The sequence below is a fragment of the Entelurus aequoreus genome, linkage group LG09 (assembly GCF_033978785.1).
Source record: "Entelurus aequoreus isolate RoL-2023_Sb linkage group LG09, RoL_Eaeq_v1.1, whole genome shotgun sequence".
Lineage (NCBI taxonomy): Eukaryota > Metazoa > Chordata > Actinopteri > Syngnathiformes > Syngnathidae > Entelurus > Entelurus aequoreus.
Genome location: NC_084739.1, coordinates 81,878,676 through 81,897,334, shown reverse-complemented (window position 1 = coordinate 81,897,334; position 18,659 = coordinate 81,878,676). Strand labels below are relative to the sequence as shown.

The 18,659-nt window shown below is 38.8% G+C and overlaps 1 protein-coding gene across 14 annotated transcripts in view; it reads right to left on the bottom strand.

The window, feature by feature from the left end:
- Positions 1–18,659, bottom strand: part of camk2g2 (calcium/calmodulin-dependent protein kinase (CaM kinase) II gamma 2) — a 201,675-nt gene that overhangs the window by 105,279 nt on the left and 77,737 nt on the right. For all 14 annotated transcript variants that reach the window (XR_009827376.1, XM_062059600.1, XM_062059589.1 and 11 more), the window contains exons 7-9: positions 6,913–7,015; positions 6,756–6,839; positions 2,812–2,906 (exon numbers count right to left, since the gene is read on the bottom strand). Coding sequence is in view for 13 of the 14 variants with exons in the window: in XM_062059600.1 (XP_061915584.1) it covers positions 2,812–2,906; positions 6,756–6,839; positions 6,913–7,015 (282 nt within the window). In the remaining variant the exon portion in view is untranslated. The remainder of the gene's footprint in view (positions 1–2,811; positions 2,907–6,755; positions 6,840–6,912; positions 7,016–18,659) is intronic.

The window sequence follows — 18,659 nt, the reverse complement described above, 5'->3', positions numbered from 1 at the left end:
TCTATACCAAGGTCTCTCTGCAGGTTTCAACAAATCAAATTCAAGACTTTTATTAATGAACACAGTTTTATGACTGGGCGTCTGTATTCACCACAGCTAGCTAAAGTCAGCTGTAACATGCGAACAGCTCACGAACTGGTGGTGCTCGATCAATTTTGACCGGGTTTTCTTTCCTGGTTACGGAGTACGGTAAATATCGCCCTCAGAAATCCAAAGATTTAAAAGTAAGACTGAAGTTTATGCATTGGTTTTAAATAAAAATAACAATAATATATTTTTAAGATCTTTCTATGAGATTTTGATCAAATTAAGGACATTTTAAGACCTTAAATTCAAATTATTGGACCTTTTTTTTAAGACTTTGTGGATACCCTGTTGTCTTCATTGGGGTCACAGGTTGGGATGGGCACTGCTCACATTTAAACTGATACTGTGCCGATTCCCGGTGTCAGAATAATTGTATCTAAGTTATCACAAAACTTTGTGTTTCAATGAGTTCCCGGCGAGCAGACAAAAGCTGTCTTTGATCTTACCAATCAAAAGGCTTGTAAAACTCCACTGTGTAGGATGGGAAGCGACATGAAGGTGTCAGTTTCTTTGATCTATTGTAATCCACAGGAAGATTTTGTCTTGACCCGAGATCTACAAAGCGGAGAGGAAGCAGGACCTGACCCCCCTCCAGGCACCTATTCTTTGAACTGTTTTGTGACCAAAGGCAGCAGCTGTTTACGACCCCCGTCCCTTTAGAAACAGCTGTTGCCATTTAATCAGGGAAAGTTCAAATAAAAGAGGAGGCGTACAATCTTTCGTCAGAGCGTGGTGGAAGACTGTACAAAGAGTACAGCCCAGACGTTTCTCCTCAATTAGCTACATTGAATTCTGTCTTTGTTTAATTCCTTGCTTCTTGTCTGTTTAATAGATGTCATCAGTGTTTGAACCTGACACCCGGTACCTGGGAATTGATACCGGTACTTTTGTGTGAGTTAATAAACATTGTTTTTGATAGTAAAATCTAATTTTTAGTGCAACATTTAAAAATGAGCTGATTATGATAACTGCTGTCCAGTTGTTAAATCTTGTTTTATTATCATATATCTGACTTTCATTTGCAAATATGATAAGTTGCAATTACAGTTGCAAGTCCAAGACATTATGACAGTAGTGTTGTTTATGGTGATTTTTTTTTGTTGCGCCCCTAAAAAGTGTTAATACTGTAAGTATTGTACTTATTACGCACCAGCTGTTTAATTGTAAAAAAAAGTGAGACTGTAGTTTATGCATTTCTTTTAAATAAACATAACATTGATATATTTTTAAGATCTTCCTATGAGATTTTGCTAAAAATTTTGGACATTTTAAGGCCTTAAAATTAAAATTATTGGGTTTTTTTTTTAAGACTTCGCGGATACCCCTGTTGTCCTCATTGTGGTCGCGGGTTGGGATGGGTACTGCTCACATTTAAACCGATACTGTGCCGATTCCCAGTACCTGGGAATTGATACCGGTACTTTTGTGTGTGTTAATAAACATAGTTTTTGATAGTAAAATCAAATTTTTAGTGCAACAATTTAACAACTGCTGTCCAGTTGTTAAATTTTGTTTTATTATCATATTTCTGAGTCTCATTTGCAACATGACAATAAGTTGCAATAACAGTTGCAAGTCTAAGACATGACAGTAGTGTAGTATATGGGGATTTTTTTTGTTGCGGCCCTAAAAAGTGTTATACCGTAAGTATTGTACTTATTACGCACCAGCTGTTTATTTGTAAAAAGTGAGACTTTAGTTTATGCATTTGTTTTAAATAAACATAACATTAATATATTTGATATCTTTCGATGAGATTTTGATAAAATGTAGGAAATGTTAAGACCTTAAATTAAAATGATTGGATCTTTTTTAAGACTTTGTGGGTCACAGGTTGGGATGGGTCCCGCTTACATTTAAAGCAATACTGTGCCAATTCCCGGTACCTAGGAATGGATACCGGTACTCAACGGTATCAATTTTCGGTACTTTTGTGTGTTAATAAACATTGTTTTTGACAATAAAATCTGATTTTTAGTGCAGCGTTTAAAAATGAGTTGATTAAGATAACTGCTATCCAGTTGATAAATCTTGTTTTATTGTCATATTTCTGAGTTTCATTTGCAAATATGATAATAAGTTGCAATTACAGTTGCAAGTCCAAGACATTATGACAGTAGTGTTGTTTATGTTGATTTTTTTTTTTGCGCCCCTAAAAAGTGTTAAAAAAGTGTTAATACAGTAAGTATTGTACTTATTACGCACCAGCTGTTTAATTGTAAAAAAAGTGAGACTGTAGTTTATGCATTTGTTTTAAATAAACATAACATTGATATATTTTTAAGATCTTTCTATGAGATTTTGCTAAAAATGTAGGACATTTTAAGGACTTAAATTCAAATTATTGGATCTTTTTGTGGATACCCAGTTGTCCTCATTGGGGTCAATATAACAGATTTTTTGTATGTATACATTTTTTAGCCTATTTAAAGAAAATCATATGGTCAAAGCAAATTATGCAAATTACTGGATGAATAACCACGCCCCCATCGCAATAGGTATCTTGGCAGTTTAGGGGAAACCCTGATATATGTACAATCAATGTTGTATCAATGTCTCGTTCCTGCTGGGTAATGTATAATTACAGTAGATACTATCAATGTATACAGTAATCTGAATCATTTTTACCCCCAGCTTCCGGATTTTTTGGAAGAAATATAGTAGTTTTGAAACGGAATAAAACTGAAGTCATGCATTAAGATGTAGCATAAGAGTTATACTGACGTCGTAAGCACCAGCCTTGATTTGCTGGTACAGTTTGTGTTGGTCCTCGTCCCAAAAGGGAGGGTAGCCCACCAGCAGGATGTACAGAATCACACCTGAAACAAACACATACGTATATGAAAAAAGCCTGTCAAAAATGCCTTATTGGCTAAAAGGGGGCCCATGATGATTCTGATCTACATTTAACACACTTCCCTGTGGTCTAGATCAAATGTATTGGGTATGCTTTTGCATTAGTTTTGCTCCATAGTCACATTTACATTTTACGGTTCCTAAACGGTTCATGTGTGGAAGCGTTCCCTTAAGATTGCAAACACCCTCCATGCCCCAACCTCTCCCAAAGTATTTATAAGAATTCATCCTTGAAAAATGTACACTGTTAAATATGTATCTTGAAGCCGTTTTCAGTCACGGTCGGAATCTAGATTCACCCGGTCACAACATTAGGCGTCGTCTGAGTTTAGTGGCTAATCCAACTTTGCACGGGTGCTTGAAAAATGTCGTGGACAAAAAACACCCAAGTAGAGATGTCCGATAATGGCTTTTTTGCCGATCCGATATTGTCCAACTCTTAATTACCGATTCCGATATCAACCGATACCGATATAAACAGTCGTGGAATTAACACATTATTATGCCTAATTTTGTTGTGATGCCCTGCTGGATGCATTAAACAATGTAACAAGGTTTTTCAAAACAAATCAACTCAAGTTATGGAAAAAAATGCCAACATGGCACTGCCATATTTATTATTGAAGTCACAAAGTGCATTATTTTTTTTAACATGCCTCAACACAGCAGCTTGGAATTTGGGACATGCTCTCCCTGAGAGAGCATGAGGAGGTTGAGGTGGGCAGGGTTGGGGGGGGGGCAGGGTTGAGGTGGGAGGGGTATAGGCGGTAGCGGGGGGTGTACAGTATATTGTAGCGTCCCGGAAGAGTTAGTGCTGCAAGGGGTTCTGGGTATTTGTTCTGTTGTGTTACGGTGCGGATGTTCTCCCGAAATGTGTTTGTCATTCTTGTTTGGTGTGGGTTCACAGTGTGGCGCATATTTGTAACAGTGTTAAAGTTGTTAATACGGCCACCCTCAGTGTGACCTGTATGGCTGTTGACCAAGTATGCATTGCATTCATTTGTGTGTGTGAAAAGCCGTAGATATTATGTGACTGGGTCGGCACGCAAAGGCAGTGCCTTTAAGGTTTGTTGGCGCTCTGTACTTCTCCCTACATCCGTGTACACAGCGCAGTTTTAAAAAGTCATAAATGTCACTTTTTGAAACCAATGCCGATTATTTTGAAACCGATAATTTCCGATACTACATTTTAAAGCATTTATTGGCCGATAATATCGGCAGTCCGATATAATCGGACATCTCTACACCCAAGTATTAATTTGACAAACATCATAGCAGGCCTCGGAAGGGCATGAGACAAGAAGGAATAACAGCAGTGGGGAAGGAGGCTGGGTGACCGCAGATACAAGGATGCCCACATAAGTACGTCCGTCAATCTGTGATGTCACAAATGACCCAGTGTTAAAAAAGACAGCAAAACAAAGCCTTCAGAGGTATCCAAAAACTAAGTGCACCCAAATGCATAACCCTTATGGCATAATTTAACACCAGTATCCAACATTGTAACGTTTACAACAAGGTTTCTGCAGGTTTCATCAAATCAAATTTTTCCTTTTAGTGCCGTTTTAATGAAACTTCAAACAAATTTAATGCCCATGTCTTGCTGCAGATCGTTATTATCTATTGTCAAAAGCATACAATTGTCTGTAGAGACAAAATTGTTAGCATTTGGTTTATTTTGAACAGTTACATTTTTACATTTCTCGTTACATGTTCGAAAAGGAGTAGGAAGAAGCCAAGTTTATTTAATCCTACCAGTTTTCCAATTCATAGCAATTTACTAGCACATCTGTTCGCTTCCTGTACTCGTTATGTATGCGCTGATGTAATCATAATATATAATAAGTAACCCTTTCAAACGCAATAAACAGATTTTAACATTACTATAGCATGTTTTACTACTGTAGTTAGAAGTCAATACCTTAATTATGCTTCATAAGTAAACAAATAAAAATAAATCAGACTCTCAATCTCGGTTTGCAAAAAAATGCACTTCAATTAATATTGAACATCTTGAAGTGCATGGAGGGTGTTTGCAATCTCAAGGGAACGCTTCCACACATGAACCGTTTAGGAACCGTAAAATGTAAATGTGACTATGAAGTGTGAAAAAATTGGGTTGGTGGTTTGTTTAGTTGTCGTTTTTGTTGCCAACATATCATATCCCTATGTGGAATTAAATTATGGAATGGATTAACCAAAGAAATCAAACAAAGCACCAATAAGATTCAGTTTAAGAGACTGTTCAAACTACAAGTGTTCACAAAGCACACACAACAATTACTATGAACATCTTGAACCCTTTTTTTTTTTTTTTTGAAATAAAGATTATTTATGTATCTAATATTTGGTTACTTACTATGATATATTACTTATTTATTATTTATTTATTCACTGTTCTGTTACAGAGAACAAGGAAATGGGATAAAATTGCTTTGGAATGAAAAGGGGTAGGATTGAATAAGCTCAGCTTCTTCCTACTCCTTTTCGGACGTGCTGTAATGAAACAACTGGAAATATGTGATGCATTACATTGAATCGTATGCATGTTCCAAATAAACTGAAAGTGAACTGAACGTTATCAAGTACCTTTTCTAGAGATGTCCAATGCTTTAAAATGTAATATCGGAAATTATCGGTATCGTTTTTTTAATTATCGGTATCGTTTTTTTATTAAATCAACATAAAAAACACAAGATACTTACAATTAGTGCACCAACCCAAAAAACCTCCCTCCCCCATTTACACTCATTAATAATAATAATAATAATAATGGATTAGAATTATATAGCGCTTTTCTAGACACTCAAAGCGCTTCACAGAGAAGTGAGAACCCATCATTAATTTTTACAACTCGTTCATTCATCATTCACACAAAAGGGTTGTTTCTTTCTGTTATTAATGTTCTGGTTCCTACATTATATATCAATATAGATCAATACAGTCTGCAAGGGATACAGTCCATGATTGTGCGTGCTGCTGCTCCACTAATAGTACTAACCTTTAGCAGTTAATTTGACTCATTTTCATTAATTACTAGTTTCTATGTAACTGTTTTACTTTCTTTTTTATTCAAGAAAATGTTTTTAATTTATTTCTTATTTTATTTTATTAATTTTTTTTAAAAAGACCTTATCTTCACCATACCTTGTTGTCCAAATTAGGCATAATAATGTGTTAATTCCACGACTGTATGTATCGGTTGACATCGGTATCGGTAATTAAGAGTTGGACAATATCGGGATATCGGCAAAAAAGCCATTATAGGAGATCCCTAACCTTTTCCTTTGTCGTTTAATTAATTGACTTACTGACAATCGACAATTCAAATAAAGTTAAAGTACCAATGATTGTCACACACACAACAAGTGTGGCGAAATTATTCTCTGCATTCGACCCATCACCCTTGATCACCCCCTGAGAGGTGAGGGGAGCAGTGGGCAGCAGCGGTGGCCGCGCCCGGGAATCATTTTTGGTGATTTAACCCCCAATTCCAACCCTTGATGCTGAGTTCCAAGCAGGGAAGTAATGGGTCCCATTTTTATAGTCTTTGGTATGACTCGGCCGGGGTTAGAACTCACAACCTACCGATCTCAGGGCGGACACTCTAACCACTAGACCACTGAGTAGGCAAATTAACATAACACATTCTTAATGTCTTTGGACTATGTATTCATGCTTTTTTCTAATGCCATTTAAGGCCATAATTTTCGCAAAATCAATTTAATGACTTTTAATGCTTTTTAATGAGAAGTCAGAAGAGAGGAAAATCCTCATCGGTCCCCGTTGATGTTGTTCATGACTGAACTAACCACACGCCCATATGTCCACGGGCTTGCCATACGGGTCCTTTCTCAGCACCTCTGGCGACAGATACCCTGGCGTCCCCGCAAAGCCTGTCAAGGTAAAAACAAACACCTGGATGAATGAAGTGTTCAGGCTAGATTTCAGGCGTTGGCGATGACTTACCAAACCAGGCCTGTTGGTCCCCTTGGACCTCGATGGCCAGGCCAAAGTCTGCGAGCTTCACCGCCGCTCCCTTCATCTTGCTGGCCAACAGCAGGTTCTCTGGCTGGAGACAACACACACACACACACACACATCAGAGTACGATAACACCGATGGGTCACATTTACCCTAAATCAACTGTTTGGCACGACATGAGCTGAATCAGAGAACTAACAAGATTATGAAGGGCAGAAGTGATGAGTGTGTCCACCATCTTGTCCAGCTGCAGGAACATGTCGACCTTTAACTTACTTCTAACTACTGTATTTTTACACACTTTGTTTATTTTCTATCGCCACATACACTGTCTATTATTTCCTCTCACACTTAAACACAGGAAATGACATAAGCTATCGTGCGTGTCTTGTGAGACGTGGAGAAAGTGGTACATTTTGGACATGTTGAATTGTGCAAGTGTAAAGTGTACAGTAACTTGATGAGCATGCTTGAAGACAAACCATGACCAGCAAGGATATTTCATCATTCAGGGGTCTCAAATTGTGGTACCCGAGACGCTATTTTGCGGCCTCCGCCTAAGGTTGTACGGTATACAGGTATTAGTATAGTACCGCGATATTATTTAATCATTTTCGGTACTATACCGCCTCTGAAAAGTACCGGTCGGTCCGCCCCCGTCGTCGTCACGTCAGAGTCATTGCTGGTTTACGAGCAGAGGAGCATGTTCGGCAGCGCACAATCACAGAGTACTTACAATCAGACAATGTGTGTAGACAGAAAAGGGAGAACGGATGCATTTTGGCTTAAAACCTAACGATAAAGGTGAAGTTATAACACTGAGACGCCCACCGGAAGAGGTGCTTTAAGACATGGCTAGCTAGGTCGCGGCTTAAGTCCAGCCCCAATCGGCAGTGTTTTAGCTACTTCTAAATCACTAATCCTCGCCTCCATGGTGACAAATAAAGTATGTTTCTTACAAGTATCATCCATGCAGGACGAAGAATAGCTAAACATGCTTCACTACACACCGTAGCTCACCGGTGTCGCAATGTAAACAAACGCCATTGGTGGATCTACACCTAACATCCACTGTAATGATATCAAGTACAGGAGCGTATCTAGGCGATAATTATGATTACGTCCATATTTTTTGGCATCACAACATCTTCTTTTGTTTTTTAAAAATGTATATTATGTTTATAAAGTCAGGAAATATGTCCCTGGACACATGAGGACTTTGAATATGGCCAATGTCTGATCCTGTAACGACTTGGTATCGGATTGATACCCAAATTTGTAATATCGTCCAAAACTAATGTAAAATATCAAACAACAGAAGAATAGGTGATTATTACATTTTGACAGAAGTGTAGATAGCAGAGGTGGGACCAAGTCATTGCTTTGCAAGTCACAAGTAAGTCTCAAGTCTTTGCCCTCAAGTCTCGAGTCAAGTCCCGAGTCAAGACAGGCAAGTCCCGAGTCAAGTCCAAAGTCAAGACCGGAAAGTCTCAAGTCAAGTCCCAAGTCCTGCATTTTGAATTTCGAGTCCTTTTAACCACAGACTAATATATTTACACAGATTGTGTATGCTTTCAAAACGCTGTATTTATTTATTAAAACAAGTGCATTTGAAATTGCAGGGGAAAAAAATAGTGCTGACATTGCACTTCATAATAGCACTATTATCCAGTCATTTTAAACATTTAACTCGTTCCTTTACAGAATAAACACATTTTAAAAAACAAGTGCAACTGTACTTATTTTCACAAAAGTGTTAACATCGTATTTCCATGGCATATTGCATTGTAACTAGTTCCACAGCAGTTTCTATTCTGTTCTTACTTTATCTCATTGATCTCATGTCGTACTGTATGTGTGTTTATGTGTGCGTACACATGAAAAACATAACAAAAACATGAACAAAACAATGAACAGAGTTGTACTTTTTAGAAGTCAGGGCCCTTTGCAATATGTACACATTCTTAATATAGTATACATTTTAACTGACCTTTATTTGACTATGTTTGTCTTTTTGTAGGTGGCTAAAATACGCGGTGCTGCTGACCGCCGTCTAACGTTACGTTACTGTGGTTGATACATTGACTAACGTAACGTTATGTATAGGTACCTCATGCAACCCTGCTTAACAAAAATCACTTGACAAAAAGTATGAATAAGGTAGCGAACTGCAGTGGACGCAACAGATTGCCGTGTTTGCAATGACGTTATAACCATAGACATCTTTATAAGTAGAAGCAGCATTGGTTGCTGTGACGTGAGCAATTTGGCCGCCATCTTGAAGTGGTGATGAGGAACCGGCGAGCAGCCTAAACTGACAGTTGACAGGTAGAAAACAAAGAAGGTGTTCAGCGTTTTCCTGCTCAAATGAGCGGACTGTTGAAAATAGGAATCGGGGGATTACTTTTCACAAGTAAGATTTAACATTAATGTACTATTGGTTGTATTTTTTGAAAATAACATTACCACAGAGTTGAGAAGGAGCAAAGATCTTTAATATTTGTATGTGAAAATCCCAAAGAAATCTTCTGGGGGAGGATGACCTCCCCCTACAGGGGTTTGGTTTACAAACTTTCAGCCCCACCCAAAACAAAATTCACCAGCCGCCACTGATTATGATGCATTCTCATTTTAGGCAAAATATAAGACAATACTTTCTTAACAGTATAATTGTAACCAGGAATAAGTCTTCAAGTAACAATATTCAAATACTAACATTGTTGGGTAAGACACAATTTGGTTTTATTCTGAATCTAGTGAAACAGATTGGTGGTTTTAGCTGATATAAAGACTTTCAGGTGTTTATATATGTTTATGTTGAAGTATTTGGCAGACGCTTTTATCCAAAGCGACATACATAAAAAATACATATAAAACAATGACTGTAAACATGATCATTTAAGGGAAGAATGTAATAGAAAATATCAATACAAAGTGTCAAGACAGAATAAACTCTCTGCTGCTGCAGCAGCAACAGAGATACAGTCTATAGGATATATAGATATCTAATGTATTCATACATTGTTTATGTAGGATATACGCATGTATATATAACCTAATCATATTGTTTCTTCAATTTAAAAATAGCTGACCGTTTTTTTCCCCCTTCTCTGGGATTATATTCCCAGTTTTGATCTCGGACGTCTGGTCACTTGTAGCGTCTAGGCGAGGGCGGACCTACGTCACTTCCGCCGACCAATCCCCTAGCAACCTGACTGGCGTTGAAAACAAACCGTCGCCATTACTCTTTAACCTGTCGACCTACGCTGATTAAACCCGTCATTCTGCCTCCAAAATGCCGAAAAACTGTGTTGTTTTTGGTCGTGCTAACCACAACAGGAAACAGGGAAAACAAAGGTCGTATTTTGTTCTGCCAAAGCGTGATAAAAGCCCACAGAGACGAGACAAATGGCTCGCAGCTTTACACCGGGAAAACGAGAACGGTTCTCCACTCTGGGTTTATTGTTTTTTAAAAACCCAACTGTTAAGTGCAAATTTAAACGAAACCGGTTTTCGAAAATAGCCTATACAGGCTATAGACTATATAGTATATACCGCATGTTGTTTTTGTACAACAACAACTTCAGCTGTCGAACGTTATAAGGTACAAATTCAACAAGTACAACATTAGCACGGACGGTATAGCCAAGTTGTGGTTAAGAAGGTGGATTTTTGTTCCTTATATTTACCAGAAACGAAGTGATCCGAACACACGACCCGGGACTTTGGGGGACTCCAGTGAGAACAGCTGGAGGCGTGTCTTAATGAGATTAAACAATGGATGTCCGCTAACTTTTTGCAACTCAACGCTAAGAAAACGGAAATGCTGATTATCGGTCCTGCTCAACACCGACATCTATTTAATAATACCACCTTAACATTTGACAACCAAACAATTAAACAAGGTGACTCTGTAAAGAATCTGGGTATTATCTTCCACCCAACTCTCTCGTTTGAGTCGCACATTAAGAGTGTTACTAAAACGGCCTTCTTTCATTTCCGTAATATCGCTAAAATCCGTCCCATTTTGTCCACAAGCGATGCTGAGATCATTATCCATGCGTTCGTTACATCTCGTCTCGATTACTGTAACGTTTTATTTTCGGGCCTCCCTATGTCTAGCATTAAAAGATTACAGTTGGTACAAAATGCGGCTGCTAGACTTTTGACAAAAACAAGAAAGTTTGATCATATTACGCCTATACTGTATATACCTTTATATACATATATATATATACCTATACTGGCTCACTTGCACTGGCTTCCTGTGCACCTAAGATGCGACTTTAAGGTTTTACTACTTACGTATAAAATACTACACGGTCAAGCTCCTGCCTATCTTGACGATTGTATTGTACCATATGTCCCGGCAAGAAATCTGCGTTCAAAGAACTCCGGCTTATTAGTGATTCCCAGAGCCCAAAAAAAGTCTGCGGGCTATAGAGCGTTTTCTATTCGGGCTCCAATACTATGGAATGCCCTCCCGGTAAAAGTTAGAGATGCTACCTCAGTAGAAGCATTTAAGTCTCATCTTAAAACTCATTTGTATACTCTAGCCTTTAAATAGACTCCCTTTTTAGACCAGTTGATCTGCCGTTTCTTTTCTTTTCTTTTCTACTCTGCTCCCAACCCGGGGTGGACCGCTAGCCTGTCCATCAGATGGGGACATCTCTACGCTGCTGACCCGTCTCCACTCGGGATGGTTCCTGCTGGCCCCACTATGGACTTGACTTTCGCTGATGTGTTGGACTTTCACAATATTATGTCAGACCCACTCCACATCCATTGCTTTCAGTCTCCCCTAGAGGGGGGGGGGGGGGTTACCCACATATGCGGTCCTCTCCAAGGTTTCTCATAGTCATTCACATTGACGTCCCACTGGGGTGAGTTTTCCTTGCCCGTATGTGGGCTCTGTACCGAGGATGTCGTTGTGGCTTGTACAGCCCTTTGAGACACTTGTGATTTAGGGCTATATAAATAAACATTGATTGATTGATTGATTGATTGAACTGTTCTCGTTTTCCCGGTGTAAAGCTGCGAGCCATTTGTCTCGTCTCTGTGGGCTTTTATCACGCTTTGGCGGAACAAAATACGACCTTTGTTTTCCTTGTTTCCAGTTGTGGTTAGCACAACCAAAAACAACACAGTTTTTCGGCATTTTGGAGGCAGAATGACGGGTTTAATCAGCGTAGGTCGACAGGTTAAAGAGTAATGGCAACGGTTTGTTTTCAACGCCAGTCTGGTTGCTATGGCTCGAAGAACCCGTATATAGCTCAGTTGCCCGGATGTCGGCCCTCACCTATAAGAATATTATATTACTGTTAAGCAAACTATGAATAATAAAACACGCCAAAACATGTGTCCTTTATCATAGCTACACGTATAACAAAAAAGTGCGTGAAAATCAGTGGTATTCAGTGAGGTAAGATGAATTAAATGCGCTGTTCATTGCTCCTGCCAAATGAATTGCACTGAGTGGAGCGGATCACCACTCCAAGATGGCGGCCCCGCGTCTCGTCTGCTCCAGTAGGCAGTAGTGCGCCATGCTGCGTACCCTTATAAGATGTCTATGGTTATAACGTTAGCAGTGAGTTTACAGCCTCACTGATTTAACTACACAGCAAATAAAAGTCATGTTACTTAGCTAATAAACGTTATCTTACATTCAAAACTTACCCTTCTTTGTGCAACTTCAAATGTCGAACGAAGTTGGAAGTTGTTGCGTCTCCGTCTGTAATATTCAAACTGCGTGATTTGCATACGGCAATTCGTTTTTTGTTGACCAAGTCGTAGTTTTAATACCCGAACGAAATTAACTTTGGCATAATTGTTTCTCACTGCCGCATTGTTTGACAATTCTTCTTCATTGGTTGTCCTGCAATTTGATTGGATGAATGCTGTGTGATGAAAACAACGTAGATCTAATTTGATTGGCTGTTGTACTGAGAGCACACCGGCTAGGGATGGGCGATACCACACTTTTAGGATTCGATACGATACCGATACCTTTTCTTGCATTTTCATCGATACCGATACCATTAATTTCTTATTGGCAATTTTTGTCAGTCAAAAATATTATTACTATTGTTATTATTTAAGACAAATCACAAGACAAATACAGACCATTTATACCACATTCATTATGGTCAATATATAATAAAAGTAAAATTAAAATAAATAACATAAATATGAAAAATAAATTAAATATAAACAAAAATATACGCATTTTCACTTTTCTTATTTCTCAAAAAAAAAGTATTGGTAGAAAAAGCTTAAAAAAACTATTATTTATAACAATGTTATGTTTCAAACCTCTTTGTGGAAGTAAACTTATAACACTTCTCTGAAGCAAAGTCAATAATTTCCTTGTCCAATAAACCTGCATACGAAAGACAGTTCCCTGAGAAAATGAACTTGGAAAAATTATCTACAAAAATGTCTGACACCATCACACCTTTAGTGTACTCGAGATATGTCGTCACACGTCACACTTTACTGAAGTCTCAGATTGCTGTTCAGGAAAAGTAACAACGCTGTCGGCTGGCTGTGTGTGTGTGTGTGTGTGTGTGTGTGTGTGTGTGTGTGTGTGTGTGTGTGTGTGTGTGTGTGTGTGTGTGTGTGTGCGTGTGTGTGTGTGTGTGTGTGTGTGTGCGTGTGTGTGTGTTGCACGTTGACGACGCTCATTGGCTGTCTCCTGTCACGTGACTGGGCCAGCTCTATACTCTGCCAGGTACAGGTGTGTCCCAGCACATAGGAAGTTAAGTAAGTCATCAAAAACATCTGAAAGTGATGCTTGCACCCCCCACACGCCGTGTTTTGGTATATATCGATACTTTTTCAGAAAAGTGATGCCAAATGAGTAGCGTGTGAGTATCGATATATCGATACCACAGGATCGATACGCACATCCCTAGTACTGAGAGCACACCAGCTGACAGGAACAACACGCTGATAGACACAGACGAAGAAAATGAAAAATACGGAGCGGCGCGCTCCCAAATAACTTTTTAATCTTTGGGTTTTGGGGAAAGTAGCAAGTCATGTCAAGTCAAAAGGCTCAAGTCCAAGTGAAGTCATTGATGTTAAAGTCTAAGTCGAGTTGCAAGTCTCTTTACATTTTGTCAAGTCGAGTCCAAAGTCATCAAATTCATGACTCGAGTCTGACTCGAGTCCAAGTCATGTGACTCGAGTCCACACCTCTGGTAGATTGATTGATTGAGACTTTTATTAATAGGTTGCACAGTGAAGTACATATTCCGTACAATTGACCACTAAATGGTAACACCCGAATAAGTTTTTCAACTTGTTTAAGTCGGGGTCCACTTAAATTGATTCATGATACAGATATATACTATCAGATATACTATCATCATAATACAGTCATCACACAAGATAATCACATTGAATTATTTACAATCAGGGGTGTGGGGGGGGGGGGGGGGGGAGGAGGATATGGACATCAAGTAGTGGACATAGAGAGAGAGAGAGAGAGAGAGAGAGAGAGAGAGAGAGAGAGAGAGAGAGAGATCAGAAGGCATAATAAAAAGTATCTGCATTTGATTGTTTACATTTGATTATTAGCAATCCGGGGAGGGTGTTAGTTTAGGGTTGTAGCTGCCTGGAGGTGAACTTTTATTGCGGTTTTGAAGGAGGATAGAGATGCCCTTTCTTTTACACCTGTTGGGAGTGCATTCCACATTGATGTGGCATAGAAAGAGAATGAGTTGAGACCTTTGTTAGTTGGGAATCTGGGTTTAACGTGGTTAGTGGAGCTCCCCCTGGTGTTGTGGTTATGGCGGTCATTTACGTTAAGGAAGTAGTTTGACATGTACTTTAGTATCAGGGAGGTGTAGCGGATTTTATAGACTAGGCTCAGTGCAAGTTGTTTAACTCTGTCCTCCACCTTGAGCCAGCCCACTTTAGAGAAGTGGGTAGGTAGATAGAACATGTTAAGAGAAAGTAAGCCGATATTAACAGTATAAATAATTCATTTATCATTTATTTTCTACCACCTTAATAATGTTGACAAAATAGTAGAATGGAAAATGACACAATATGTTACTGCATATGTCAGCAGATAAATTAGGAGCCTTTGTTTGTTTACTTACTACTAAAAGACAAGTTGTCTGGTATGTTCACTATTTTATTTAAGGACTAACTTGCAATAAGAAACATCTGTTTAATGTACCGTAAGATTTTTTGTTAAAATAAAGCCAATAATGCCATTTTTTGTGGTCCCCTTTGTTTAGAAAAGTACCGAAATAATTTTGGTACCGGTAACAAAATATTGGTATCGGGACAACACTACCTCCGCCCCAATATGAAAGTCTAATGTCAGTGCGGCCCCTCAGTTTGATATAAAAGGCACTTTACAGTGTTGTGTGTGGAGCTCAACGAATCGACCAATCACGGTGGGGTATCTGGCTCTGCCGCCGTGCTGCTCAACAGGAAAAAGCGAAAACGACGCACATTGCAGAAATGACGTTCTTCTTGCCTTGGCTGGACACGACAGTGACACCAAGTGAAATTAAAATCAATTCCACATCCCCAAACATCTATTCATTTTCTACCGCTTGTCCCTTTCGGGGAGTTGCGGGGGGGGTGCTGGAGCATATCTCAGGTGGGAGGAAGCCGGAGTACCCGGAGGGAACCCATGCAGTCACGGGGAGAACATGCAAACTCCACACAGAAAGATCCCGAGCCCGGGGATCGAACCCAGGACATTCGTATTGTGAGGCACATGCACAGCATGCACACCGTGCTGCCATCCCCAAACATGTCTTTACTTCTTTTCATATTAAAGCTTCATATTTTTTCATCTTAAGCGCTATACAAGTACAAGTACAACCCATTTGTGTTACAAAAATAAAATAAAATAAAAAATACATAATTTTTTTAACAAAAATGTTGCCTGACCAGCCCCACCCAGACTCTGCCTCCAGCGGCCCCCACTTAAAATGAGTTTGAGACCCATCCATCCAACCATTTTCTACCGGTATATATATATATATATATATTTAAATATATATATATATATATATATATATATATATATATATATATATATATATATATATATATATATATATATATATATATATATATATATATATATTTAAATATGTATGTTTATATTTATAAAAATACGTATAGCTTTCTCTGTTGCGGGCCCCAAACTCTGGAACGATCTCCCACTCCAAGTGAGACAGGCCCCTTCTTTGGCTATTTTTAAGACCCTTCTTAAACCCCATTTTTATTCACTGGCTTTTAACCCAGCATGAGACTTTAAACTGTTTTTAACTTTTAACTTTTTTTGAACTGTTTTTAACTTTTAACTGCTTTTTATCTAACAAATTGTTCTTAGGGTAATTTTGTATTTGCTTTTATAATGTGTATTTTACTTCTGTTTTAAATTGTATTTTTTAGTCTGTCCTTTGCCTTTATTTCTTTGTGGTGTACAGCCCTTTGTTTTTCAACTGTGGTTGTTTTTAAAGGGCTTTATAAATAAAGTTGGTATGGTATGGTATGGTATATATATATTTTTAAAAAAATAAAAATACAATTTAAAAAAAATATATAAGGGGACAAGCGGTAGAAAATGGATGGATATATATATATATATACACACACACACACGTCAAAATGCCAAATATCGGCGCCGATAATCATTCCATCTCTAGTCCTAGTGTGCATTTTCTTTCAGGGACTTTGACCACCTTTGCACGCCCATACAGGTTCTGGGTTCAGCCTGAACAGAATGCTCAGTTTCATTGCACAGATGTTTTCCTTGAGTCTCAACATGCCACGACAAGTTCCAACTGGTCAACTAAAGAATCCCAAAGTCCTCCTGACAAGTTCTTTGCAGTCAGTCAGTCATCTCACACTTGGACCACATATCCGGGATTTTGCTCCTCCGTGGTTTCCATCAGAGGAAGCACAGAAGAATGGCAGCTCTGCAAAGGCGCATGGAGCTGCTGTGCGCAGACGGAGATAGATAAATAGGAGTTGGCATAATGAGTCCCTACACTGGAGGAGCAGCAGCAGCCGGGTGACCTCACCCCTGCCAGGGTTACCATGGCAACTCAGCCAGACTGCCTTTTTTTCTCTCCCCCTAATATGTTTTTGTCCTGTAAGCCACCCTGCGGATACGAGTAAGGCAAAAATTATGATTATTTTATCTTCATCACAGTCTTACCAACATTGTGTAGTTTATTGATATACATCTAAAATAACCATCCATTGGTTATTAGTGAGAACATTGTAATACTTAAACATGTCAGAGTTTAGATACACACTACAACCAGGACGGGGCAGTGTATTAAATTAAACACAAAATATAAACTTTTTTTTTTTTTTTTTAATCAGATGAGATTTTTAATGATATTTTGCAAGTAGTGATGGAAAGAATGTGGTTAATTCCTCAGGGATGGGGCTCATTACTGCCTCCTGTGGAACAATGTGGCATTGCAAGACAAGGTCGCTGAACATTAGCTTATTTCAGCGATAGCAAATAATTAGAGATGTCCGATAATGGCTTTTTTGCCGATATTCCGATATTGTCCAACTCATAATTGCCGATTCCGATATAAACAGTCGTGGTATTAACACATTATTATGCCTAATTTTGTTGTGATGCCCCGCTGGATGCATTAAACAATGTAAAAAGGTTTTCCAAAATAAATCAACTCAAGTTATGGAAAAAATGCCAACATGGCACTGCCATATTTATTATTGAAGTCACAAAGTGCATTATTTTTTTTAACATGCCTCAAAACAGCAGCTTGGAATTTGGGACATGCTCATGAGGAGGTTGAGGTGGACAGGGTTGGGGGGGGGGGGGGGGGGTGATTGAGTGGGGGAGGGTAGCGGGGGGTGTATATTGTAGCGTCCCGGAAGAGTTAGTGCTGCAAGGGGTTCTGGGTATTTGTTCTGTTGTGTTTATGTGTTACGGTGCGGATGTTCTCCCGAAATGTGTTTGTCATTCTTGTTTGGTGTGCGTTCACAGTGTGGCGCATATTTGTAACAGTGTTAAAGTTGTTTATACGGCAACCCTCAGTGTGACCTGTATGGCTGTTGACCAAGTATGCCTTGCATTCACTTGTGTGTGTGAAAAGCCGTAGATATTATGTGACTGGGCAGGCACGCAAAGGCAGTGCCTTTAAGGTTTATTGGCGCTCTGTACCTCTCCCTACGTCCGTGTACACAGCGGCGTTTTTAAAAAGTCATATATTTTACTTTTTGAAACAGATATCGATAATTTTGAAACCGATACAGATAATTTCCGATATTACATTTTAAAGCATTTATCGGCCGATAATATCGGCAGTCCGATATTATCAGACATCCCTACAAATAATGACTTTGGTCTCCAATGAAGAGAAAACTAATTATCACAAAAATAAAATCAGATAACTCTTCAAACTTTAGAGCATACTTTTGATATAATTAATACAGGAAAAGTTTTTTGGTTTTTTTAAGTAAACAATTTCAAAAGAAGAGGAAAAATCAGGTGGGTTTATGTTGGATTGTGGGAGCAGGTTTGATTTCCCAGCAGCTGTGATTTTAAATGTTTGATCATTGAGGTACGGGTGTGAAGATCACGCGTTGGAAGATATTTTAGTGCAAGTTTGAGGGTCCCAAAATACGCTCTTTCTAACCAGGGGTGCCTTAAGTAGGGTCCGAGGGCCAAATTTGGGCCGCCGAGTTGTTTGGTTTGGCCCGCCAAAGGGTGG